Here is a 25,557-nt window from a genome sequence, read left to right on the forward strand (position 1 = left end):
CGCTTGTCTCTTCTGCAAACACAAAGTGGCCGCTCCAGCCGGATTCCCTTGTGCATGTGAGCTGAGCTGATGTCGCCGCTGCCCAGGGGATTGGGCCACCGCAAGCCTCTAAAACGCGACAGCTATATATAGCATTTTTTTTAAAAAATTTAACAGCTAATATAATTTGTATGACGTCTAATCGTTGCTTAATGCTCAATGTTCCAAGCTCCATTAGTCCATCTCCTCCCCACCTTCCTGTCCATGCTCATTCTTTGCAGAATAGTGCAGACCAAAAACCCTGCAGCGAGTTCATTGTAGGGTGTGTTTAGTTCCCTCAACTCCTCCAATTTTTTCAAATTTTCCATCACATCGAAACATTAAATATAGCAAATGATTTATGCATGGAGTACTGAATGTAGTTAAATAAAAAAACTAATTGCATAGTTTTGATGTACGTTGCGAAACGAATCTTTTGAGCCTAGTTAGCCTATGATAAAAAAATATTTATTATATATAAACAAAAAATACTATTGTGATTTTCGCAAATACTTTTTACATCGTTTTCACAACTAAATCCAGCCGTAGTAGGAAGTGAAACCTGTCAGAGAAGCAACATCACGCGTTCCACACAGGTTTCAGTTGTTGTAGCGGTGGCAGCAGTTATTAGGTTTGTGCTTTGTTTCCTCACTGTTGCTGTGGGGGCATGCAGTAGCTAGCTACAAGTGCAGAGACGCCAGCCTTTCCGAGCTACACATTCAGCCTGTGTTTAGTTCCGCGACAAATTTCCAAAATTTTTCACTTACACAAATCACATCAAATCTTATGATATATGCATGGAGTATTAAATATAGTTAAAAAATATAACTAATTGCATAGTTTGATTGTAAATGACGAGACGAATTTTTTGAGATTAATTACTCTATAGTTGAACAATAGTTGCCAAATAAAATCGAAACGTGCTACGGCAACTTTTTCGCGAACTAAACACACCCTAAAGAAAAAAGAGCCTATAGCTCTGTTCAAGGCCCCCAAGTTTGTCAAAGGAGCGCGATGACCTCTCCTTTCTTCAGTCTGATGGGGCTCTTGGAAACTGGAACCCTAGTGGAGGAACCGATCGAGAAGTGAACGGTGAGAGCGTCTAGAGCCGCACATCAGAGACGCCATGGCAATGCCAGTGCATGTGGTGATCGCTCGCCTCGCACGCGGCCTGTGGCCCTGCGGGGTTGGCGAGAGCAGTTGAATGCACATTTATTTACCCCCCCCCCCCGGCCACTGCACGAGCATTCAGCGAGTGTCCCAATCTTGGATGCAAGCCGCAGCGCTGCGCTTCATGAGAGCAAGTACTCGTATAATAGAGCCAACGAGGCCGGTGTTGGCGGGTGAAATTGTAGAAATACCTCAGCTTCATCCTATATGGAAGAGTGAGAAAGTTGGAGAGAGAAGACAGCGGGCGACTCGCTCGTCGCCGGCTTGAAGCGGGTGTATGCACTGTTCAGCCGCTCAAGCCTCTCCTCCACCTCCACGTTGCTACAAAATTCTGCAGAACATTGATTGCTGCGTGAGGTCCGCTACCACCACTCCGTGCTTGCATGTGACCTGGCGTCCTCTCAGCCAGCAGCGGGCGTTTCTAGGCCCCGTTTAGATTTGTATCCGTAAATCTCGTAAACGTAAAAAAAATTATCACATCTAATGTTTTGACACATACATACAGTACTAAATGAAGTCTATTTACAAAACTTTTTTATATATGGGCTATAAATCGCGAGACGAATCTAATAAGCCTACTTAATCCATGATTTGCAATAGTGATATTATAGTAATTATCCGCTAATTATTAATTAATCATGAATTAATTAGCATCATTAGATTCGTCTCGAGATTTACAACCTATCTGTGTAAAAAGTTTTATAAATAGATTTCATTTAGTACTTCAAATTAATAAAATTCCAATGTAAAAAAAATTTGGGCTCGAAAACACGGCCCTATTACTCTAGCTCTGAGGAAATTTTGGGCTCGAAAACACGGCCCTATTACTCTAGCTCTAAGGGCGCGTTTAGTTCCCCCGGCAAAAATTTTTGGAGGTCAAATCAGCACTTTGACCGGATATCAGGAGGACTTTTCGGACACTAATTAAAAAACTAATTTCAGAACTCACTTGGAAACCACGAGACAATCTTTTGAGGCCTTTGACCGCGTCATTAGCACATGTGGGTTACTGTAGCACTTATAGCTAATCATGCACTAATTAGGCTTAAAAGATTCGTCTCATCATGTACATCCAAACTGTGTAATTAGTTTTGTTATTTAATTATATTTAGTGCTTCATACATGTGTTTAAAGGGGAGGTGAAAATTTTTGGGAACTAAACGCGCCCTGAGGAAGATGACGGTTGATGGCTGGCTAGAGACTACTAGCACAGAGGATGGGAGACGGAGAGGGGCCTGCACCGCCCTGCGCTGAACCTCTCGCTGCGCTGCAGCACGGAGAGAGAGACGACCACAGTGCCTGGCGACGCAACAAAACCATAAATGACTAATGAGAGAGGCCACAGGCTAACAGGCATCTCATGCACTGAATCATTGGCCGTGTTAGGGATGAAAACGGTCGAGAACGGTCGGGAAAATCCTTTAACCGTTCCCGCAACTGTATTTTTTGGTCGAAAATGGAAAAATCGGATGGGAAAACGAAATCGGTATTACGGGATATCGGGAACGGAATCAATCGGTCGGGAGCATGCCGATTACGATCGGAAATCGATAACTCAAAACGGGAAAATACATACAACCACTTCAAACATTTAACTCGATAAAATAATTACAACTACGCATAAATAATATGAAAACAAGACTCGTATAACTAAGAAACATAGGTAAAGTGAATCACGAATTCACAATTCATGTTGGAACACATGCAAACAACAATTCACATTTCCAACACAGGTAACACAGCCGACTACGACAAATACGGGAATTCCCGCGAGAATTTTCCCGGCTGAAAACGGGAACCGTGAAAACGGTCGGGAAAACACCCCAACCGTTCCCGTTCCCGCCTGTTTTCCCGTTTTGTTTTTCCATTTTCCTATTTTTTTCGCGGAAACGGTTTACGGTCGGTTTAAACGGTAAACGGAGCCGGTCGGGACGGGATTTTCCCGTCCCATTTTCAACCCTAGGCCGTGTTTGGTTCCCCCGTGTAAAAAATTTCGCAAAAACTTTTTTTTGCCCTTTGACCACTAATTTAGAGTATTAAACAAAGTCTAATTGCAAAACCACCTCCACAACCCCCCGTGTAAATCGCGAGACGAATCTAATGAGACCTTTGACTGCGTGATTAGAGGGTGGTTACTGTAGCATTACTGTAGTAAATCGTCGATTAATTATCGTCATTAGATTCATCTCAAAAAGTTACATCCGTCCCTAAAAATTTTTTACAAATAGACTTCGTTTAGTACTCCATGTGGACGTTTGTCATTTTTTGTAAACGTTTACCAAACACGCCCCCCGTACGTTCTCCACGGCTGCCTGCGGATCGGGTTCGAGGAGGCAGTAAAACAGTAAATCAATCGATGGTAATTAGCACGAGCATGCAGATTGAACTCAATGATTAGGGAATGCCAACCAGTGATGGCACCCAGCGTCTCCTGGAAATTACCTAGCTGCAGTAAAACTGCTGCATGCCTTGGCGTCCTTACTGTTGTTCTCTTCCCCGTCCTCTGTTCACATGCGGGTGATGAGATCACCCCCTGATGCAGTGACGGGGGGTAAAGACGAAGGGTTTGTACTCGCGCCCACAGTGAATCGTGAAACTACATATGGTAAGCTGGGAATGATTACCGGAGCCAACGGAACAGCCCGGCGAGGACATGGAATGCTACAGGGCTACAGCCGCATGCGCGACACTGGAGTGCTGCTGGGCCGCTGGGGCAGCAGTGGCGATGCTTGCATACGTAGCAACGTGTACTGGCACGTAGTACGCACGCACCCTTTGGTACGTGCACGCTAAACTCGCAATAATTGTGTGAGGGGGTGTCAAAGTTCTTTGGTTGGTTGCGTTGGGACCCAAAGGACGCATCAAGATTCAAGATGTGAGAACCGCCTAATTTACACTCGGTTTAGGTGAAATTATTGATTAATCCTTTAAGTTGAGGGCTAGCACGTGTCCGTCTCTCGACACGCCACGCGCTAATTCACACTTTAGAGGCTCTTAATCAACACAAATCACCTAGAACGAGAGCAAACCCGGTAGTCCCGGTACGTGTTTGCCACATGCCCAGGATTAAGCACACGTACCGTTATACAAGCGCGTACATTACCGATGATCCATAAAGAGCAGTTTTACACACTTAAAATTACCAGTTTGATATAGGAGGGTTCAGCTAATTTCCACTACAAACCTTGGGCTCACAGAAACCATCTACTAAATAAAAAAACTTAAAGATTATTATATTTACATGCTCTCACGGAGTTCGATTACGATAAAACATAACTAAGATAATGATGTCTTGCTCAAAGACATCATCACAGCCACAACAACCTACTCCTCCCCCGCATTTAGATCGGCGGGGTAGAAGTGGCCGAACACCACTTCGGGCTCACCTGCAACTAGGTTTAGAAAGCAACCTGAGTACAAAGGGTACTCGCAAGACTTACGCGATTAGATATATAAGGATCATGCAATGGCTCAAGTAAAGGCTTTAAGGTTAAGTAATTAATACATAAGCATTAGCTCTCTACACTATCACCTATCAAAATTAATTAATCTTGCCCAACCCCAAACACTTTTAGTTGATTAAGGGAGTAATATAATCTATAACTGATCATAACTACAACATGAATCATTCCCACCACAATCGAAATTCTATGAGGAGTTCATGGGATAATGAGCTTGCTCATAACCGAGAGCGCGGCAATTCGAATTGATTATAACCTTCCAAGGGTGTACTAATTTACCCACACGACGCAAGGACCATGCGACTCACCCAACCCGCTAAAGTTGGATAAGAGGGTACTCGCGTCAACCGTTCCCAACATGGCTCGATCATTGAAATCTTCACACCTAGCTTACGCATAGAGACTTAGTTTCCACCGGGGACATCTCTAAACTTTCCTACTCGCAGGTCCACCCGGGGACACCTCTAAGCCTCTCTGCATAGCCCTTGGCCACGTATCTAGGACTGTACATCAATGATCAAGTCAAAGAAGGTAATTGGCTTATCCGTACCATTATATTGGATATGTGGTAGCACGGAAAGATGCTCAAAACCGACGTCGTCCACTCGGTCTTTAATCGATCCAAGCGGACTATGCCCATGTGACTTCATTCTCTAGGCCCTAACATTCCGCTCGAATCTCGATACTGCACTCCACTTGCCCCGGATACCCAAGTGCGATCAAGGATAATCAGGTAAGTGTGATACTCCCAACCATTCCTTTTTAGCAAGCAAAATGAGTATTCTAAGCAGGGCTAAGCATCTAGTCAGATTAAGTTATTAACTGTCTAACTAGTGCCAAGTATATGAATAAACGAATCAAGGAAGGAGAATGCATAAAAATAGGTACAAGAATGCAATACATACATAATATATAACCCAACATTACCCGGTGAGATAGCTAAACTAAACCAGATTAAATAGGTGCAAGGAATATGCTTAGCTGCTTGCCTTGGTTAACTTCGGGGTCGACCATGAACTGGACTCCGGGTTCAGGATCGACGGACTCGGCAGGCTCAACGGGTTCGTTCTCTGACGGTTCAGTCACTATAATGCATGAATGTGATGCCTGAATTAGCATGATGCCATAATTGTGCAAGAAATGCTATGCACGAAATGAGATGCATGCATTAGTGTGATACCCTAGATTATGGAAGGGTGATAAGACATGCATAATGAATGGCACATATGCGATGATGCACAAACATAACACACGCGACGACAAACAATCACCATCGTACACGCGAACAGAAAAGCTAGATCAAGAATTAGCAAATAAACTTTATAAAGAAAGAATAAATCACAAATTAAATTGAGCAAGCATAGAACATTATAAAGAACTCATGAAAATTGGTTTTGCAGCAAAAGCATTTTCCTATAAATAACCATGAATATATGAATTTTCAGCCACTCTAAACAAAGTAAATCAGAAAATGAATGCAAACTAAACTAAACAAATCCAAGACAATTACCAAAGAAACTAAGCTTGAAAACAAAGCTAAAAAAACTGGTTTCACTATTTTCTCACTTTCTAGCAAAAAGTTCTATATTAAATCACCTTTTGGACAGTAAGCACGAAATCGAAATAAACCCTAACAACCAGCAAGCAAACATGTGAACGAGTCATACCACTGAAAACTACATCTCACAAGGAGTCTAACAAAATTTGGTTTGACATTTTTAGAGCAGTATACAAATAACTAAGCAATAAACTCACTTTTGCAAGATAAATCTATAGATAAATCTACATAAAAGTAACATACAAAAAAATATTTTTCCTGAGTATATCTAAATTAGAGGAATCCAACAAAACAAGTTTCATAATTTTTGGAGCTATACATGAATTTCTACAAATTTTTCAAGATTGCTGCACAAAGAAATACGCTAGAAATTGCTAGATGCACCCCGCAGGGCCAGCCCAGGTGCTGACAGGCGGGCCCCACGGGTCAGCGGCTCCCCCGGGCCAAGTCAAGGCAGCCGGGTGGCCATGACCCGGGCGTGAGCACGCCCACGACGAGCGCGGCGCGGCGTGGACGCGGCCACGCGCGCGCGCACGTCGCGCGCGGCGGCGGCGCAAGGCGGCACGTCGGAGGCGGGCCCGGAGCGGCCAGGGGAGGCGCGCACGGGATGGAGGTGGTGGCGGCGAGCCTCACCGGCGGTGATGCAGGCGAGGAGCGGCGGCGAGGCGGCAGCGCAACGGCGACGAGCGGCGGCGGGCCGAGGCGAGCGGCGGCGGGCCAAGGCGAGCGGCGGCGGCGCTGTGCGGTGAGGGAGAAGGTCGGGTTAGCGTCGGAATCGGAGGAGGAGGGGTAGGAGATGCTTCCCCCATGAAGAATCGATGGGAGACTCACTGACGGCGACAAACCGCGGCGGCGATGGAGCTCGGACCGCGGTGTCCATGGCGGGTGGGGAGCGGATAGGGTTAGGGTTGAGGGGAACGGGGCCGGGGCGGGGTCTTGAGGCGCTGAGAGGAGGGAGGGTTTGGCACCGCTCGCGAGGATGGCCGGCACGTGGCACGGAAGTCGAGGTTGACCGGCGGCGGCGAGCGACGCGTGCGCGCGCGGCGCGCGGAGCAAAACAGAGAGGAAGGGAAGGAGGCTGACAGGTGGGCCCGGGCGAGGAAAAGAAAGGAGACAAGTTTGAAGTTCAAAACGGCAATGTTTCCGAGCTCAAAAATTCACCAAAGTTTTACTGGAGATAGATAAAATCACCAATAACAAAATGGAACAAGAATCACTCAAAAATCTTTTATAATTTGGTCACAACAAAAAGAACAAAGAGTCTATTTTTTAATTTTCCTTGGATTTTGTGCCTCGGTTGAAAAGTCATAAAATCTTTCAAAAATATTTTTAAATCAACATTTGAAATCTAGTATTTAAATAAAATTTTTGGAGGCCAAGTTGCATAGTAAAATTTGAACTTTCTTAACAAGCACAAAATCAAACGTACCCAAAATTAAATTTTAAAACCAAACACACGTGCACAAGATGCTTTATTATGCACTAATGATGCTCATGATGATGTGGTTAACATGTTAAGCATGTTTTTACATTTGGGGTCGTGACACAAGAAGGGCGTTATGGGCCAAAAAGCTGACTGCATTTCAAGGTGGACGAGGAGGCACGTAATGAACCCTTCTTCATTCATGGCATGTGCACCTTTATTTGGTCATTTTTGAGCGAAATTAGATGGAAGTAGTAGTTAAATAGTGAAAAAGAAGCCGAGAGAGTCGGCTGGCATGAGCAACGAGCTGCTTTGTTACAGTATTATTATACTGGCAGTTGTTGCTTTGGCTGGGAACGGGAAGCACAATGATTAGCAGCACCGTACCAGCATACTACGAGCCAAGATTGAGGCATTATTCTCCCTTTTCGTTTGTATTTTTCCCTGAACTGAATACTAACTACTGTCCACGGAATTATTCGTCTCTTTTGTCGCTCGTATACATTTTAGAATTGTTCTTTACCCTTTTCCTGAAGGGTGGCATCAAGGGAAAACTACTGCATTGTGAGAGTGTGACAGGAACTCCGGTAACTTTGCAATATGAGAGTATCGACATGCTTCTAACATTCTAGCAAATTTTAACCATGGTGGCTCTGTTGTTCATATAAAGAAATGCCCAACTTTTAAGAGAAAGGCAAGACCAAATCTTTCAATCATCAGTTAGTAAGTAATAACAAGTTGGCCTTCTGAAATCGTGTATGCTGGAGTTGATATATATGGTTCTCATCAGGCTGAAACCGCCTCAACAACCTTGCTGCCCACTTAACACGAAGCTGCACGTGAATAACTCAATTTATTTTTCAATCCCAGTTTTCCCCTCAATTTTTCATATGTGATACGTACCTTCCTCTTTTCTATTTTAATCCTAGTTTCAAAAAATTATTTGAAGTCCAACTCCTATATTTTGTCCTGATTATCTTCTACCTTTACATAGAGCGTTTTAATTTGGTATGTTGCTTCTCTTTGCAATTTTAATCTATAATTTCTCTTTGGTTTACTTTAGACCATTTGATTAGCACAACAATTAACATTTTTTACAAACCATAACAATTAACTTAGCAGATACTTTTCTTTTACCATTTAGCGTGATAGTTTCAAGAACGACCATGATAACCATATCCGACTCTTCTTTTTTCTAAGATTTTCTAGCAATTACTTTTTGGATAAGATAACGAACTAAAAACTTCTGCAAAAGTCGAAGAAATTTCGTTTTCATCAGTAAGGAAATCTCATGGTTCTCTAGAACCACTCAGCCTAGCTGTGGATTGGAGGGCAGCCTGGGAGTGGGAGGCATGGCTGGGCGGAGCGGAGCGGGTAGAATCCATCCACCATTGAATACACGATCGTGGGCGCATCCCCATCACAAGGTTCATAAAGACGACGGGAGCAGACGTTCCCTTTTTCCCCTCGCTTGATTCGACCAGACGCTGGTCGAAAAATTCATAGCTGCCTTTTTTCTTGAAAAGACAAAATTCAAACTCTTTTCTTCGTTTCCATGTGTAACAACCCATGGCCCAGATGGGTCGTGCCAAATATGTGAGTTACTGTAGCAACAGGTTCGGTTTACTGTAGCGCCGCGGACACTGTTCATCCGCGGGGACTGTCCCATGGAAGTTGATTGAGAGCCAGACCAATTTAAATACCGAGTCCTGGGAAGCTAGTTAATTTCGGATCGATTTTTTTGCGCGAAGAGAGGACGAAAGCGCAAGAAAATTAATTAGCAGGTGTGATTTACTCAACGTGTAGAGTTGATATTAGCCGTTCTCTCGGGCCGGGTCGTTACAGTGGTATCAGAGCCGACTCTCGCGGTTTCACGCCACATGCGGGCAGAAGTGCGCGTGCATTAGCACGGGCGCGTGGGGGCGCAGATGCCAAGGCATGTGGACGGGCGCGTGCGAGGCACGAACATCGCACAGGAACCGTTGGCACTGGACGCACGGGCGTGGTATATGAGACTGTTAGCACTAGACGTATGGGACGTGACCAGGTATTTAGATTGGTCTGGTACTCGACGGGGACGTCGGATTGTAACAGCCCATGGGCTAGATGGGCCGGGCCAAATTTGTGAGTTACTGCAGCACCGATTTTGGGTTACTGTAGCGTCGCGGATACTGTTCATCCGCGGGAATTGTAACATGCTGGAAGTTGATTGAGAGCCAGACCAATTTAAATACCGAGTCCTGGGAAGCTAGTTAATTCTGGATCGATTTTTTTGCGCGAAGCGAGAACGAAAACGCAAGAGAATTAATTTCCAGGTATGGTGTACTCAACGTGTAGAGTAATCTTATCCGTTTTCCCGACGGGTCGTTACACCATGTCCAGCCCATTTCTACCAAGCTAATTAGGCGAAGAAACTTGATAGCTGCCGTAGACGTACATGGACTACTGTTCAGTCCCTCTGCGTATCAATGCAAACTGCCACTGTCTCCATAAAACAAGCTGCATCTTCCGTCTTTCTTGCCGCGTGCATGGCAGTCATCACATTACTACTTTGAACACTGTCTGAATTTTCTAGATAAACAAATATAGGCTCAACTCAATAATGGAAGCCGAGTGAAGAATTTCTGCTCGCATAGGAGTATAGGACATTAGGACTCGAGGACAGCGCACTTGCGAGGAATGCTCTCCCTTCGCAGGTTGCTCGTGCATGGGAACCTTAAATTTGTCCGGCAAGGAGGAGCACGCCTGGGCGGTGCACGAGCGAGCGAGCAGTGGTGGCCACAGGCGCGTGCACCCGGCCGACAGGGGCACGGCGCCACGGGCCTTGTGATTCCACGCGACAGGAGAGGTCGAGAGCGAGAGGAATCCACACTTGTCCTACTGCCCGGCACCCGCGCCCGTGCAAATCAACGACCCGCGCCGCGCTGCCCGTCCCCGTCCCTTGCGGACACTTTCACATGCGCGCTAGGCGTGACTAGTGACTAGGTTGGTAGGTGGTGATTGAACAAGGTCTCAAGTCTGAGAGCAAGGATTATAACTCAGCCGACTACCGGCTGAATTCTTATGCCATGTCACATACAGTAAGCGATATAGTCTGTGCGTATATTAAGCTGGCTGAGAGGCTGGCTTTATAGCATGCTAGTATTTAATGCTTATCAAGAGCGTGGAAGGCTGGGGGAGCCAAGCGCCGGGGCTTATCGCCTGCAGCTGGCTGGGAACGGGCTGTGTGTCAGATTCAGCCGGGCGAAGAGTTCAGCGGCGGCTTATTCTCTCTCTCCGTTTCTCTCACTGGCACGTCATCGCTTTTTCCTACGTGGCCTGGATTCAGCCAGCCGAGTCATCCTTATAATACTTGCTCTGAACAAAAACGAGAGGAAAAAAAGAAGATACAAATCTCTAGCTGGTACTAGTAGCTACAGGAAATGTTAAACAATAGTGCTAAGATGTCCTGAATGAAGCCGTGCAATTTGTTATTCAGGTGTTCAGACTCCATGCTCTGCAAGTAGAGTAAGTCTGACTTCAACAACGTGAAGCAAAACGAGATAGGCATTCCAGAGTTTGCCTCGCTCACAGTGTTTGCATCACGCACACAAAAAATCACGTCTCCAATAGCACGGACGCAACACCCACTCTCCTCCCGTCGCCACCCCATCCCTCCCCTGCAGCTGACGCGGTGGCGGTACCGCTGCCCCCTCCCCTCCTCCCGCCGGTGACCGCGGCCACGCGGCTGACGTGGAGGCACCGGCGCCACCCCCTCCCCGCCCGCTCGAGCTCCGGCCACGACGGTCCATGGCGCCGGCGGCGGCCGAATCCCGGCGGCCCTCCTCCCTCCCTTTCCCCCACCGAGCCGCGCCGCCGCAGCCCTGCCGCCTCCCTTGCTCCGCCGCGCCAGGCTCGGGCTCGGATCTGGCCGGAGCGCCAGCCCTCCCTTCCCCTGCTTAGAGGCGGTGGCGGAGCGGCGGGTGCGGGAGGAGACGGTGGCGCTTGTTGGAGACGGCCCCGCTCCGCCCCTGCTCCTCCACCCCCGCCGACCTCGCCGCCGCCATCCGCGCCGCGGTGGACGCCGACATCGACGAGGTGGTGTCGCTAGCCCTCGGGGCGCCCCCCGCCGTCCCGCTCTCGACCCACTCCCTCGCGCTCCTCCTCCACCGCCTCGCCGCCCGCCGCTCCATCGCCGCCGCGCGGGACCTGCTGAGCAAGCTCCACCTGGCCCCACCCGACCCCGCGTCCTCGACGACCACGCAGCGACGGCGTCCGTCGGTGAAGACGCCGCCTCCTCACCCCAATCGATCGGACCCGGTTTGGATCCTCGACGAGGGAGGACGAGCAGGAGGACCCCCGTAGCAGCGGCAAAGGGAGGTAGAGGTGGTGAATGGCGCCGCGCTGCGGCGCGGGGCTGTACGGGAGGGTGGAACCAGCGCCGGCGGCGCGGAATCCTTGGCGACCGCTCGCTCCATTGCTTGGATTTTGAGGGAATCGGGAAGGAGGCGGCGGGCGCCGGGAGGCTTCTGCGGCGCACAGGAGAAGCTTCGACCGCTCTACTCCCCAGCCCTCCTCTGGTCCGCCGCCGCCTCCTCCTCTTCCGGCCGGATGCATTCGAGGAGAGAGGGGATGTATTTTGTATCCCCTCTCTCCTTCTAAGGTAGAATGCATCTCGCCATGCGTGTCGAGCGCGAGGAAAAAAGATTTTGCCCCGCGCTGTTGGGGTGAGTCTAAGAAAGCAAGCAAGGGTTGCTAATTTATTTACGGGAGGAAGAGGAAACCCTGCGCATTGGCCGCACGTCGCGTCGCCGGCGTCGCGTCGCCGGAGGTGCCAACTCTCCACGGACAGAGGCATCGACTGTTGGGGCACAGTGCTCGCCACGCAACGAAACGGCTGAAATGGCAATCCGGCGGATGCCAAGGCATTGGTTGGCCCATTGCTCACTGACGTGACCTCGCCCGGTGTCTTTCAGAGTCGTAGGATCGTTTTGTTTTGTTATTGTTAAGGGCTTGTTTAGTTGTTTATATGTAAAAATTTTACAAAAGAATCTTGCTAATTTGAAGTACTAAATAAAATTTATTTACAAAACTTTTTACACAGATGGGTTGTAAATCACGAGACGAATCTAATGATGTTCATAATTAGCAGATAGTTACTGTAGCATCACGGTTGCAAATCATGGATTAAGTAGGCTCATTAGATCCGTCTCGCGATTTACAGCCCATCTATATAAAATTTTTTATAAATAGACTTCATTTAGTACTTCATGTATGTGTCAAAATATTCAATGTGATGTTTTTTTTACGTTTACGAGATTTTACGGGTAAAAATGGCCTAACTCTCATGTACTCGCAGATCCTCCTAATGACCGGCACTTCCAGCAGGGTCCATTTGCCGGTTTTTACTGGTATCAATAATCTACCTAACGATATCGACTACACCAATAATTTCTTCAACTTGGCCATGCTGAACCGTCAAATCAGGGATAAAATCAGATGATGGATAGACAGAAAACGACTTCAGCTAGCATCTAACCCTTTCATCTCTGATGAAGTCAACATGTTACATTGTTACAACCTTTTGATTCTTCTCCGTCCCGTTCGGTTTGCTGGCTGGTTCGACTGATTCGGTTGAGGCTGGTGAAAGTTATGACACATAAATACTGTAACTACGGTACATAACAGTTTCGCCAGCCAGGGCTGGTTGCCCAGCCGAACAGGTCGTTTTTATCTCCGATTAATTCCACTCTCGCCATTAGTTTCCTACTGTCATTACTATCGGCTTGTCATTACTGTCGGCTCGTTAATTCTCTTTCTGAATTTCTGTGGAAACAAAAAAAAAGGGACAACACGGGCTAGATAAAGAAATTCCACATGCCGTGCGCTATCGGCAGGGGGGCAGCTGCATCCACAGTGCGCCGCGCGTGCCTCGTTTTTTCTCCTCCTCGAGAACACACGCACACACGGAAGCTAGCTCCCAGCCTTCTTCAGTCGGGGTCCTTGTACCGACCATTCTCCCTTGCAGTGTCGCCCTCTCTCGATTCTCTCTCCAGTCCAGCCGGGGCAGTCCCCCTTCCATCAGGTATTCAGGTGTTGCCTCCTGCAGATCCAAATTGGAATTTGGGCCTTCGTCTCCACATCACCAATCTGGTAAATACGGGCAATAAACAGCTCCCCCCCCGGATCCTGACGCAGTTTCTTGCTTTTTCTCTCGCAAATTATTATGGGAAGCGAAAGATTATATTCTTCTTCCCTTTTTGCTTTGTTGAGCCCAAAAGGCTGAAGCTTTTGCGTTCTTCCCCACAAATATCTGGAGCCATGCCTTTTGTTTTGTTTGGCCATGGGGTGAAATAGTATGTGGGATGGCCAACAATTGGCATGCGGCCCTTTTTTTCATCCCTGCGACTGCAAGAGGCCTTCTTTTTAGATCTGTGCCTTCCTCTTCCTGGTACGCTGTGATTGGAGTCAGGTTTAGTGTTTAATGAAGCTCTTTTTCTTGCCAACTTTTGGATGACGCTTACATCTTATCACCCCTCGCTTGCTTCTTGGATAGGCTGCCTTCTTTGGGTTTGCTCGCAGCAAACACAAGCCATTTTACTGCTTGGAGGCTGCCACTTTTAGTAGCTCTGGCTCTTGAGTGATCTCCAAGGTAAGCAGCCCCCCACTCCCTAGGAAGAAATGGAAATAAAAAAGAAGAAGTTTTGGTTCTTGGTTGGAGCAAGGAATTAAGGCCTCTGCACTCCTCCATGGTTTCCCAAGTTCTGATTAGAAAATATATGAGACTGCTGGACCAAAGAAAATCGTCCTTCCTTCTATCTGATCTTTCAAATTGTTTGGTTCTCTCTGGTTGGTTCAGTCTGCTTGCAAGATCTATATTCAGTTGACCTGGTTCTTCTCAGTTTCTTATTTGATGGGAGACGGCGTGCGAAATGAACGGCCTGTTTAGTTCATTTTGCAAAATAATTTTGCAAAGGCATCTTGGTCATTTAAAGTACTAAATGAAATCTATTTGTATAACTTTTTGTATAGATGGGTTGTAAATCGCGAGACGAATCTAATGATACAAATTAATCTATGATTAATTAATAATTAGCGGATGATTATTGTAGTATTACTGTTGCAAATCATGAATTAAGTAGACTCATTAGAATCGTCTCGCGATTTACGGCTCAACCATGTAAAAAGTTCATTTAGTAATTCAACTAAACAGGGCCGAATTAGTACTGCCAGCTCTGTTCTCCCACTTCCATTTTTATTCTTAGCTGCGGCAGTTCATCTTGGTAGTTGAAGCATTCATTCGTCAATCATAATGGGATGGGATAGCTTGTAAAGCCGGTCCTTTCACTTGCTGCAGGGGAGGGAGGGGGAGGGGAGTGATGGGGGAGTGCGAGGACTCGGAGGAGTACAGGTGCTGGGAGGAGCTTCTGCCGGACGCGCTGGGCCTCATCTTCCGCAACCTGCCGCTCCAGGAGGTGCTCACCGTCCTGCCGCGGGTGTGCAAGTCCTGGGGCCGGGTGGTCGCCGGCCCCTACTGCTGGCAGGAGATCGACATCGAGGAGTGGAGCCAGCAGCAGAGCAAGCCGGAGCAGATCGGCCGCATGGTCGAGCTGCTCGTCGGCCGCAGCGGCGGCTCGTGCCGCCGCATCAGCGTCTCCGGGCTGCCCTGCGACCCGCTCCTCTCGTTCATAGGAGACCAGTAAGTGTGAATTCTGCCGATGCTCTCTGCTCCTTTCCGTTTCCGTTTTCTTCTCATATTGGTTCTATCGCGATTCCCGTGGGTAGTGAACATTTCTGCAAAATTATTGTGAAATTACTGTTTTCCCCAAAGGACCATTTAGTTTTTTTTTTAAAGCTGCCATTTAGATTACAAATCCATACTCTTCATAATGCAACCAACTGTACACTTGAGATGGATTCAGTTCAGTAAGTATCCGTATCTCCATTCAGTTATCTCAGCCGTGTGAGCTGCGATGGGACGATTGATTGCAGAGAACAGGCAGACCACTGTGTCAAATTTAAATTTCTGGTCTGCAATTCAAGTCAGGCTGGCTTGATCAATGTAGCTGATTACTACCATAGGGCTCGCTAGTAGTGCGCCTTGTCAAACTTTGCCGTCCCTTTGAAATATAGGAGCAAATAAACTCGGCTCTCAGTCAGAGAGAGTATGTAACATTGCAGCATCTAATTCAAACCACTGTTTTCAGTTCCCTGCATGGATGGGTTTTGTGCATGAAAATGTAGATACAGAACTTGCAGCACCTGATCTCATTGTGTTGTTCTGAAATGCCTGCACGGCGAACTAGGATCAGATCTGTTGTTCTGAATTGAGCTAAAATGTTCATGGGAAACACAAATTATTGGATTCTCAAGTACAAACACAAGTACTGGCATGCACATGCTTACAGTAATACACTGAGGCTCTCACAATTAAAAGTCCTATTTGCCTGCCTAGTGGCTGGTTCATCAGTTGGTCCACATACTGTAAGTGTCATATTGTCATCAGAGTTACACTGACCCTGCTTGCATTTTTCCTCAATCTTTTGGTTCACTAGCGCTCGAGCTCTTCGCGCCCTGGAGATTCCACGGAGCGAGATCAGCGACTCCATCGTGGAAACTGTGGCTCCCCGGCTATCCAACGTCACCTTCCTGGACATCAGCAGCTGCACCAAGATCGGGGCTCGCGCCCTGGACGCTTTCGGCAAGCACTGCAAGTCCCTGGTGGGGCTCCGGCGGGTGATGCACCCGATCGACCTGGCGGACAAGGAGTGCCAGCACGACGAGGCCCACGCCATCGCGTGCAGCATGCCCAAGCTCCGGCACCTGGAGATGGGGTACATGCTGATCACGACGGAGGCGGTGGCGGAGATCCTGGGGCAGTGCCGCGAGCTCAAGTTCCTGGACCTGCGCGGCTGCTGGGCCGTGGACGACAAGCTCCTGCGGGAGCGCCACCCGGGGCTGCGCGTGCTGGGCCCGCGCGTCGAGGACTGCTACGAGAACAGCTTCTGGGAGGAGTGCTCCGACTACTCGGACGACGACGACGACTCCATCTACTCGTGGGAGTTCATGGACGACGGCGACGGCTACTACGCCGGCGTCGGCAGCGACGACGAGGCCATCTGGGACGACGGCCAGGGCCTCGAGAACCTCGAGGTCAGGTTCTACGGCGGCGGCTTCAGCGAGAGCTTCGCCGGCTTCGACTGGCCGCCGTCGCCGTGATCGTGAGATCACCGCAGCAGTTAATTAGTTGTTCCTGCTTGCTTTCTTTCTTTCTACTCTGTGCGCGTGCGCGTGTGTTGTTCGTTCCTGAGCTGAGCTTGCAGATATGTCGCTGCACCACCGAGTCTGCGACATCGCTACTTCATCTCCTCCTCCCTCTCCATCTAGCTTGCAGATATGTTAAGTGGACTGCTAATAGTAGTACAATCTAGATGTAAACTCTGGTGTTTACATGAAGCAAATCAACATGCGTCGGTGAGATTTCACCCTGCCATTCTAGAGAGAAAAAAAACTCAACTCTGTCTGTCTCATGATGATCCTTGTATTGGATGTATCTCCTCCTGGGTCATCCATGTGAGCCAGCCAATACATCACGATTGCAAAGATATAAAGATTGCGTGGCCTCTGCAACCGGTCCGGATCGATGGCCCGCCGCGCAAGCGACGCAGCACGGCAGCAGCGGAGGAAGAGTTGACAGAGATGCCGCAGCACATGCCATGCCAATGCAGTGGCAGTGGCAGGCCAAGGCCAAGGCCAGGCCAGGCCGCCGGGCACACGCCAGCAGCTAAAAGCTACTCCGCTTTTAGGCCGGGGCGGAGCCGGACCACGGCGCCTGGCCGCCTGATTGATCCCAAAGATTTTGCCCCGAAACCATGCGAGGAAGCGGGATCTTTTGATCGGTGGGGGTGGGCGCCCTGCCAAGCCGATTGTCTCTTGCAAGGCAAGTTAGGCCCCGTTTAGATAAAAAAAACCCCATAAAAAACAAATTTTCAATCACATCTCCATCACATCAAAATATTAAATGTAGCAAATGACCTATGTATGAAGTACTAAATGTAGGTAAATAAAAAAACTAATTGCATAGTTTTGATATACGTTGCGAGACGAATCTTTTGAGCCTAGTTAGGTCATGGTAGGACAATATCTATCACGAACAAACGAAAAATGTTACAATATACTATAGTGTTTTTTCACTAGCACTTCATTGTTTTTCAGGGGAACTAAACACAGCCTTAGCCCTGGCCTGTGCCTCTCGCTGCCCCTGCCGCCGCCTGCGATCCTCTCGGCGCTGCGCGCTAGAGTCTGACGGGGTTTTCCCAATTCCCATGCGAGCAGGAGGCAGGTGCGGCTTATTTTCTAACCGTTGCAAAATTTCTATGTCCAAACTTCACTATTCATCTATGACATCAAATTTTTTGTCTCATACATAGAGTATTAAATGTAGTTAAATAAAAAACTAATTACATAGTTTTAATGTACACGACGAGACGAATCTTTTGAGCCTAGTTAGGTCATGGTAGAACAATAATTACCATAAACAAACGAAAAAAATGCTACAATATCCTATGTGACTTTTTTTACCACCATTTTACGGAACACAGACCTTGAGGCTTGAGGTATGGTCAGGTATGAACGGATGGATGCCTGCGGCAAAGTTGTTTTGACGCGTTGTGGGCATGATCTGTACTAATCTTGGGAGAGATCACTGGATCAGGATTTGCCTACTTGACATCACGCCGCTGCTGCTATGCATGTGTCCTGTGCCGAGGAACAAGTGTATCAGCAATGATTCTTCTGAATTTTTGTTATAGTGCGCTGTGTTTTTTTCTTGCCCATGATATTATTGTTACTCTAATATTCAGAGAAACAAATGGTGAAAAGGAGTTATCTATAATAAACTTGACCTGCAGACTTTCTTTCTTTTTAGTGCTTGAGCAAGGAAAACAGAAAAACAAAGGACTCAGGGCTGAGATAAAAAAGGACAGATGGCTATGGGCCTACTGTACTGTGCTGTCCTACTCCAGCATACACATGGCAAATACTCGTAATACACTTTGCTGCATGCTAGTGGCTCACATTTCTTTTTTGAAATTACCCAGGAGCACTGAGGAGTCATAAAATTTTAGACGCCCACACTGACCAGACTCAATGCAGACGAGGCTGCCCAAATAGTTTCAAAATACGTCATACTGAGGTAATCACACCACCACACACACCCCGACTCACACCTCAGCATCCGCGGGAACACTGTTCCCAGTGCTAACCCAGCGTTGAGCTGCGCTCCAACGCGGGCGGTAGGCGCCCCAGCGGGCTGCCTTACCAACGCGCTGCGGTCTCAAAAGGATAGGGAAAGGATTAAACTTTTTGGAAATCCGCAATTGACACCGGCATCAGGATTGTTAATGGGAGTTTTCTGAATAGGATGTCTGTACTCTTTGCTAACCCAAGCCTCGCCCTTTTCACTTTGGTTTTTATGTTTTCCATGCGCCCTCACCTCACCTGCCACGCCTTTGTCCCCTAGCTTTATTAACTTTGCAAGATTCCCTGTTGGAACTTGTGGTTGACAATAGCATGGAGAAGTAGGGCTGCCGGCTAAGCCTTATCAGGGCGTCCGCAACAAATGCGATTTCAGCTAGCTATTTGACTGCTGACGAGGACAGTGATCTGACGTGGAAGTATAAAAGGAGGAAAGAGAATGATAGCTAGTGACGAAGAAATCGCTAGGCGATTTACGTGACCCGAGAAAACATAGAGAGGAGCAGTGAGACCAATGGTCTGGAGAAAGTCTGAGCACCTGCTTTGTAAATCGTGTCGTTGCAAATTTTCTTCTCTCAGCGTCTGCTCAGCTAGCTATTTCTCCACCACCACTGCGGACGCCCTCAGGTTGCTCTTTGGCATCAGAGCAATCAGAGGCAGTCTGCAATATTCTCTGTGTGTTGGAATGATGGACAAAATAGTGAGGAAAAGTGATACTAGTATTACAGAGACTTTATGTCGGCACTGCGGTAACCACGGATCAGCTGTGCCCGCGGTAAATAGTCTGGTATATGGGAGGCTGATTATTAGTTGAGGCTTTTGATTAGCAGGTTTACTGTCTGGTAAAAGGGCACTGGTTAGTTAAGGCTTGAGGCCCAGCAGCATTGGTCGATGTGCTGGTGTCGGTGTCCTGACCCGGCGGTCCGGACCCAACTAGTAATGCTGCGTGTTTCCTCGTCCCAGATGTTGATGCAAGAGGCAACACAGTAACACACGGGTTTATCCTGGTTCCGGCCTCGGGGCCGTACGTCCAGCAAGGGGTGTGTGAGGGCACTGTATTATCTTGCACCGGAGGTGCCTGTAGTAGGGGGTACAGGCGAGGCGAGAGAGGGAGGGAAGCTCCCAAGTCTCTGCTAGAGAATGAGTTGATTAAGGCGTGTGCCAATATCGGAGGATTAGTGGTGCTGAGTGTTGCGTACTATCGAATGGTTCTGACCGCGACCCCCTTAAAGTAAGCCCGTCTCCTCCTTTTATAGACACAAGGAGGGACGGTGTACATGCACAGGGGATTGTGGAAGTCGCCGTCTTTTCCCCGAATCGCGGGGGTGCAGTGGTCGAGCACTGTGGGAAGTATACTGTGGGGCATGACGTCGGGCGTGGCAGTTGTCCTGGACATCGTCCTTGGCCATGCGGAGATCGCGCTGGCGTCCTGTCAGCCCCAGCAGGCGGCGTGGTCGTCGCTGTAGGGTGTACCGTCTTCTAGGTGTGGCGTGGCGGCGTTCCATGGGCCCTGCAGGCCAGTATCTTGCATATATATATATATATATATATATATATATATATATATATATATATATATATATATATATATATCACCACTATTTAGACCCCGGGTTCCAAATGGTTATTTGGTACCCAGACCTATCCGACAGCAGCCCAGCCCAGCAGCTAGGCACGCGCATGAGACGGTCTTCCCCGAGCAGGTTTTTTCTTTTTTTTCTTTTTCCATTCCAATTCACGTGGTCAGTTCCTTTTTCTTCCCTTTTTTAGGTGTGTTTTTTGTCACGTTCTTTTAGTTTGTTTTAGCCTAGTGTTTTTTGACGAGACGACGTCCCAGGAACCATGGTTTGAACATGTAGCTTTTTTATGCTTCGAAACCCAGATTTTATATTGTGACTAGTGAGGGGAAAAATTCTCAGACTGAACCTTAAAGATGTGACTTGTATTTGTGACGGATTTTCATTTAAAATGAATCAGTCAAAGCACATATTTCTAATCATCAACCTTTTTTTCACCAAAGACATTTTTGACATAAATGAATCATGGGAGAAGATTGCAATACACTTTGTAGTTTTAATATATATAGTTTTGTGGCTCCGTCTGAGTTATTCCACAAAATCACATGCAAGTTAAAGCAGCTAAAACAACCTTCATGAGATAATATTACTTTTCTTTTATCAGAAATAATACAATCTGTGAGAAAAACAAAATCTAATGCATTCCTCTCCCTTCTGTCGCCCCTCTAATGGCCTCCAATTGCTTGACCTGTCAAAAGAGGCAGAAATTTCATGATTAATATTAATAATAACATAGTAAGCCATACGGATTTGTTGATCTTATAGAGGAAACAATAGCTGTAATTCTAAAATGAATATTTATGGTTACATATATAACTTTGTACACAAGAAATTATGGATCAAAACAAAGAAAATTAACTATGATTGTAAAGAAGATGTTTTCGTTGCTTAGGGTAAATTTGGTTATAAGGACTAGGACTTGCATGGATGAAACACTAAAACAAAAGTTCCCTCAAAGTCCAAATTAATGAACAAACAAACTATACTGCTGGAGCTCGCAAAAGATCAATATTGGGACACAATTTTTTATGCAAATTAATCGACATTTCACCTGATGCTGGGTGTGGCGCGGCTGGTCATGCATTGATGTGAATAAAAAGGAATGGAAATTGATTTGAATTTGGGATTTTAAAAGAAGAACACACGTACTGGAAACAAGCAATAATTCACGGTGGGATACTACTCGCAGTGACGAAGTCAGGGGAGAATTCGGACACCAGGGGCTCGCCATACCCTACCAGGGAGCCAAGCGCCGTACCCTACCAGGCTGCCAGGGAGCCAAGCATGCCGCATGCGGCAGAAAAGCGGTGCCCATGAGGCGAAACTGCCATGCCACCGAGCGACATGGCGACCACGCCCAGTGCCGCAGTGGCCAACGACGTCCGTGGCCCAGCCAGAGGCGAGGTTAACTCTGTTGGATCTGGACGGAGGTAGGAAGGGATTCGATCTAGGAAGGAGGAAAGGGCGCACCTTGTCGATCTGCTCGAAGCTCGCAAGGGGGCGTGGTGCCAGCTGCCGACGGGATCTGAGGGGGTTCGGCCTCCTGCCTGCTGCCGGGCTGGCCACCTTGCCTGCTGCTAACCGGATCTACACAACCTACTTAGTTTGCCGCTTGAGGCCACAACAGCGCGTCGTGGATGAGATGCCGCCGGCGCTCCATAACGCCGACCCGATCTCCGACGATGGGAGAACCGCCGGCGCTGCCGCTAGCTCGACCGGCTGGGAGCCTGCAGCGCGGCCAAGCGAGGTGCTCGGAGCTGCCGCCATCGCCAGGGAGCAAGGGCAGTGGCGACCTGAGGTCGTGCGGTGGCGAGCTGAGGCCGTGCAGGGGGCGGGGTCGGCGGCAATCTGGGCTCGTGCGACGGAAACGAAGAGAATAAGTAATAAACTGTCACCTCCCAGACTCCCCCACGATCTATTTTTTTTTGTGAATATTTAAAACGAAAAAAATAATATACAAGAGTCGTGGATACTGGAGGAAAAACGGACGGACGGGTGCAGCGCGTGCACATGGGTTGGGCTCCAGGTACCGTCGGTGCGTTGGGTGGGCTCGGGGACTGAATAGCTATTTGGACCCCAGGTACCATATAGCAATACTATATATATATATATATATATATATATATATATATATATATATATATATATATATATATATATATATATATATATATATATATATATGTGCGCCATCGGTAGTGGGGCACGTGGCGGTCCCGGCCCCCCCTGGGTGGAGTGCGAGTGCGTGCGTTAAGGGGGTTCGGGAGTCACGTGGAGGTCCCGGACCCCCTCGAGAGGGTAGGTCTGGGCCTCCGGTTGCTAGTGCTGAGCATCCCTCCTTGGGGGACACGTGGCGACGCCGGACCCCCAGGGGATGGGTCCGGGGCCGTTGGTGTGGTGAGGTGGAGTCCGGACAGCAGGAGTTGGCAGAATAGTAGCGGGAGCTGTGCCGAGCACGTCTCATACCGCGTCGCAGATCCCTACAGCGTTACCACAGCGTCCGGGATGGCGGAGCAGTGACCGGAGTTGGCGGACGGGACTCCGGTCACAGCCACTGTGGGGAATGGCGGCCTGACGCCGTCTGTCCTGGGCGCTGTGGAGGAGTGGTTGGCATTTAATGCCTCCGTACGACGGGCGGATGAGTGGAAGGGCCGTTTGTCCTTTTCGTCGAGGGGTGGCCTCGAGCGCGACGGAGATGATTCGCCCCGCTCGGGGGTAGGTTCGCTACCCTCGAGCGAGGTGGAGACGCGTGGCACGGTCGAGGGTCTCGATGGGAGCCCTCGAGCGAGACGGAGATCACCTCGCGAGTCCAAGGGGGGTGCGGATGGGCTGCATGCTGGGCTTCTTTGAGTCCTTTCCTTTCTTCCAGATTGGAAGGAGGCCGTAGGCCTTCGTGGGCTCAGTTGCCTAATATGTATTTGCGTTTTTAGGGTGATTTTAGTACCCTGATTAGGGTGCCCCTAATCGTGGTCCCCGACAGTAGCCCCCGAGGCTTTGGTTGAGTCAGGGGATTCGGCCAAAGGGTATTTCGGCGAATTTACCCCTTGACATGATTGATCGGTGCTGCATTTTCACCAGGCGCACCCGGGTGCTGGCCCGGTGGATGTGACAACTCGTCGGTCAGGGCAGTGCGCCTGTGGAGAGTGTACTCCGAGGCACGCGCCCTTTTTTGTTTTGTTCCGGGGACGAGATGCGTCAGCGTGCTGAGCGGGCCAGGGCCACGATGGCGCCTGCTGCTCTGCAGCCGGTGCTTTTGACGCGCTGCCCCGCGCTCAGGGTCCCGGCCCTGCTTTCCCTGGTCGCCTTGCGACGTGCCGTTCGAGGGCAGTCGGCCAACGCCGATGCTGCACCGCCCAGCGTCCAAGGGCTCAGCTTTGCTTTGTCCCGTCATGTCTTAGCACGGTAACCGAGGGTATCCTTCGCTCATGGGGAGCCGCGCCATCACGGGCGGTCCAAGCCTTTGCCCTTCGACAGGCTTGAAGCTTGGCGCCCGACGCAGCTATAAATAGGGGTCGTGGGACTTCCTTTCCTCTCCAACATCCCTGCTCTTACTTCTAGCATCGCCTAAGTCTCGTAATGTTTTCCTTTGCCTTTCACGACCGGCCCCCAGATGGGGTGGCCTGGCTTTTTTAGGCTTTGATGCTAGAAGAATGCTTGCGAGCGGCGGGGGAAAGCTGGAAAGGGCGTACGCACCATCCCTTAGCTTCAGGGGGATTAGCAGAAGAGCATTGGGCCTGTGGGGTATTGCTTCTGCGATGTCCCTTAGCCTGCAGAGGGGGTTGAGGCGCCTGACCATGGCGTTGGTGTTAGGTTTGGTGGCCGTTCTTCGCATTGTCCCTCCTGGCGACAATGTCGCTCTCAGGGGGATGGTGTGGAGGGTGCTGTCTGTCGGCTTGACCCCCCGCAGGGTCTTCGGTGGAGGAGACGCTAGAAGAAAGCTTGCGAGGACGGCATCCCGCTGGAAACGTGCGGTCTGGGGGCTGCTCCTCGCAATCCCGAGCAGCCTGGCCGTCGCGCCCGCCAAGGACTCGGTGCTCTTCATCGGCGCTCGCTCCTCCCCAAGACAGGGAAAATTGCCACGCAGGTGGCAATTCGTTTGTACTTTTCGACAGCTTAAACCGGTAAACCTTTGTAATCTTTGTTCACAAAGATCAATGTAGTCTCCTTCTCCTTCGGGGATAGGACGACCGAAAGTGTATTGGTGGGTACCACCCCTGCAGGGAATTTTGGTCCCCGAATGTGTGAAGTTTCCTCCGCGGGGGCGCGTCAGCGCACCCGCGGGTGTAGCCCCCGAGGCCGTGGAGGAGTGTTTGCACTCGTCTAAGGGCTATAAACGTCGTCCTGCCTGGTTGCTTCACTGAGGTGGCCGTCCAGCGTCTTTTTCAGCTGGCATCAACACTCCTTTCAGCTGGCCTCGGCGTTTTTCGTGCTGGCACAGCGACCCAGTGTCCAGCTGAACCATCTGGTAGGCGCGCGTCAAGAGTGGGGGTTTTGGTCAAACACTTGGAACTTCGTAATCGATGGTCGTCGATCCATTCGAGGGAGCGGCCTGAGCCGCGGTGTGCGAGGAGCCCCCGAGCCCTGGCCTGCGTAAAGGCATTCGGGGAACCCTCGACTTTTGTTACGGCCCTCGCCGCCCTTCCGCAGGGAGGAGGGTGAAGTGCACCATGCTACCCATACCCGGGCCGCGAGCTATGGCTGCTTCAGCGAGCTGTTATCGGGTAGTTCAAGTGGACGTCCGTGCCCCGTTCGATAAGGGTCGGCTCGCGGTCCGTGGACACGTCACATAAAGCGCTCGTGAAGGTTCACTAGGCGGGGCTCGGACCCATTTGATAGGGTCCGAGGGCTCGATGCTGTCCCTCGATGGGATCCCCCTGCTAGGCACCCTCGACAGTCCTTGAACACTGCGTAAGGCGTCTCGAATTCCGCATTCGAGGGTAGCTTGTACGGCACGTCCACGCAGTCCCTGACTCTGGCGATCTGGGGCGCCTGTCGAACCCTCGACGGGCCAGGCTTCGAACCCCTGATCAGTAAGGCCTCGGAACAAGGTTCCCTCGAAAGTGAAGATCCCCCGAAAGGAATATTCCGTCATGGTTCGTGAGCGGTGCGGAATCG

General features: G+C 49.2%; 1 protein-coding gene across 4 annotated transcripts; it reads left to right on the forward strand.

The window, feature by feature from the left end:
- Positions 1 to 13,498: 13,498 nt before the first annotated feature.
- On the forward strand, positions 13,499 to 17,120 carry LOC120642341 (F-box protein FBW2-like). Of its 4 annotated transcripts, none has more exons than XM_039918802.1 (4): positions 13,499 to 14,060; positions 14,166 to 14,261; positions 14,967 to 15,308; positions 16,165 to 17,120. In XM_039918802.1, the coding sequence occupies exons 3-4, from the start codon at positions 14,989 to 14,991 to the stop codon at positions 16,826 to 16,828; spliced, it is 984 nt and encodes a 327-aa protein (XP_039774736.1). In that variant the 5' UTR covers positions 13,499 to 14,060; positions 14,166 to 14,261; positions 14,967 to 14,988; the 3' UTR covers positions 16,829 to 17,120. The 4 variants fall into 4 exon arrangements, with proteins under 4 accessions (XP_039774736.1, XP_039774745.1, XP_039774751.1 ...); XM_039918817.1 differs by having other exon boundaries at positions 13,623 to 13,762; XM_039918811.1 differs by having other exon boundaries at positions 13,520 to 14,261.
- Positions 17,121 to 25,557: the final 8,437 nt, after the last annotated feature.

The sequence above is a fragment of the Panicum virgatum genome, chromosome 1K (genome assembly GCF_016808335.1).
Source record: "Panicum virgatum strain AP13 chromosome 1K, P.virgatum_v5, whole genome shotgun sequence".
Lineage (NCBI taxonomy): Eukaryota > Viridiplantae > Streptophyta > Magnoliopsida > Poales > Poaceae > Panicum > Panicum virgatum.

Coding starts and splice junctions, on each gene's coding strand:
- LOC120642341 (XM_039918802.1), top strand. CDS start 14,989: ATGGGGGAGTGCGAGGACTCGGAGGAGTACAGGTGCTGGGAGGAGCTT. Junction 15,309..16,164: donor CTCTCGTTCATAGGAGACCA/GTAAGTGTGAAT, acceptor TTGGTTCACTAG/CGCTCGAGCTCTTCGCGCCC.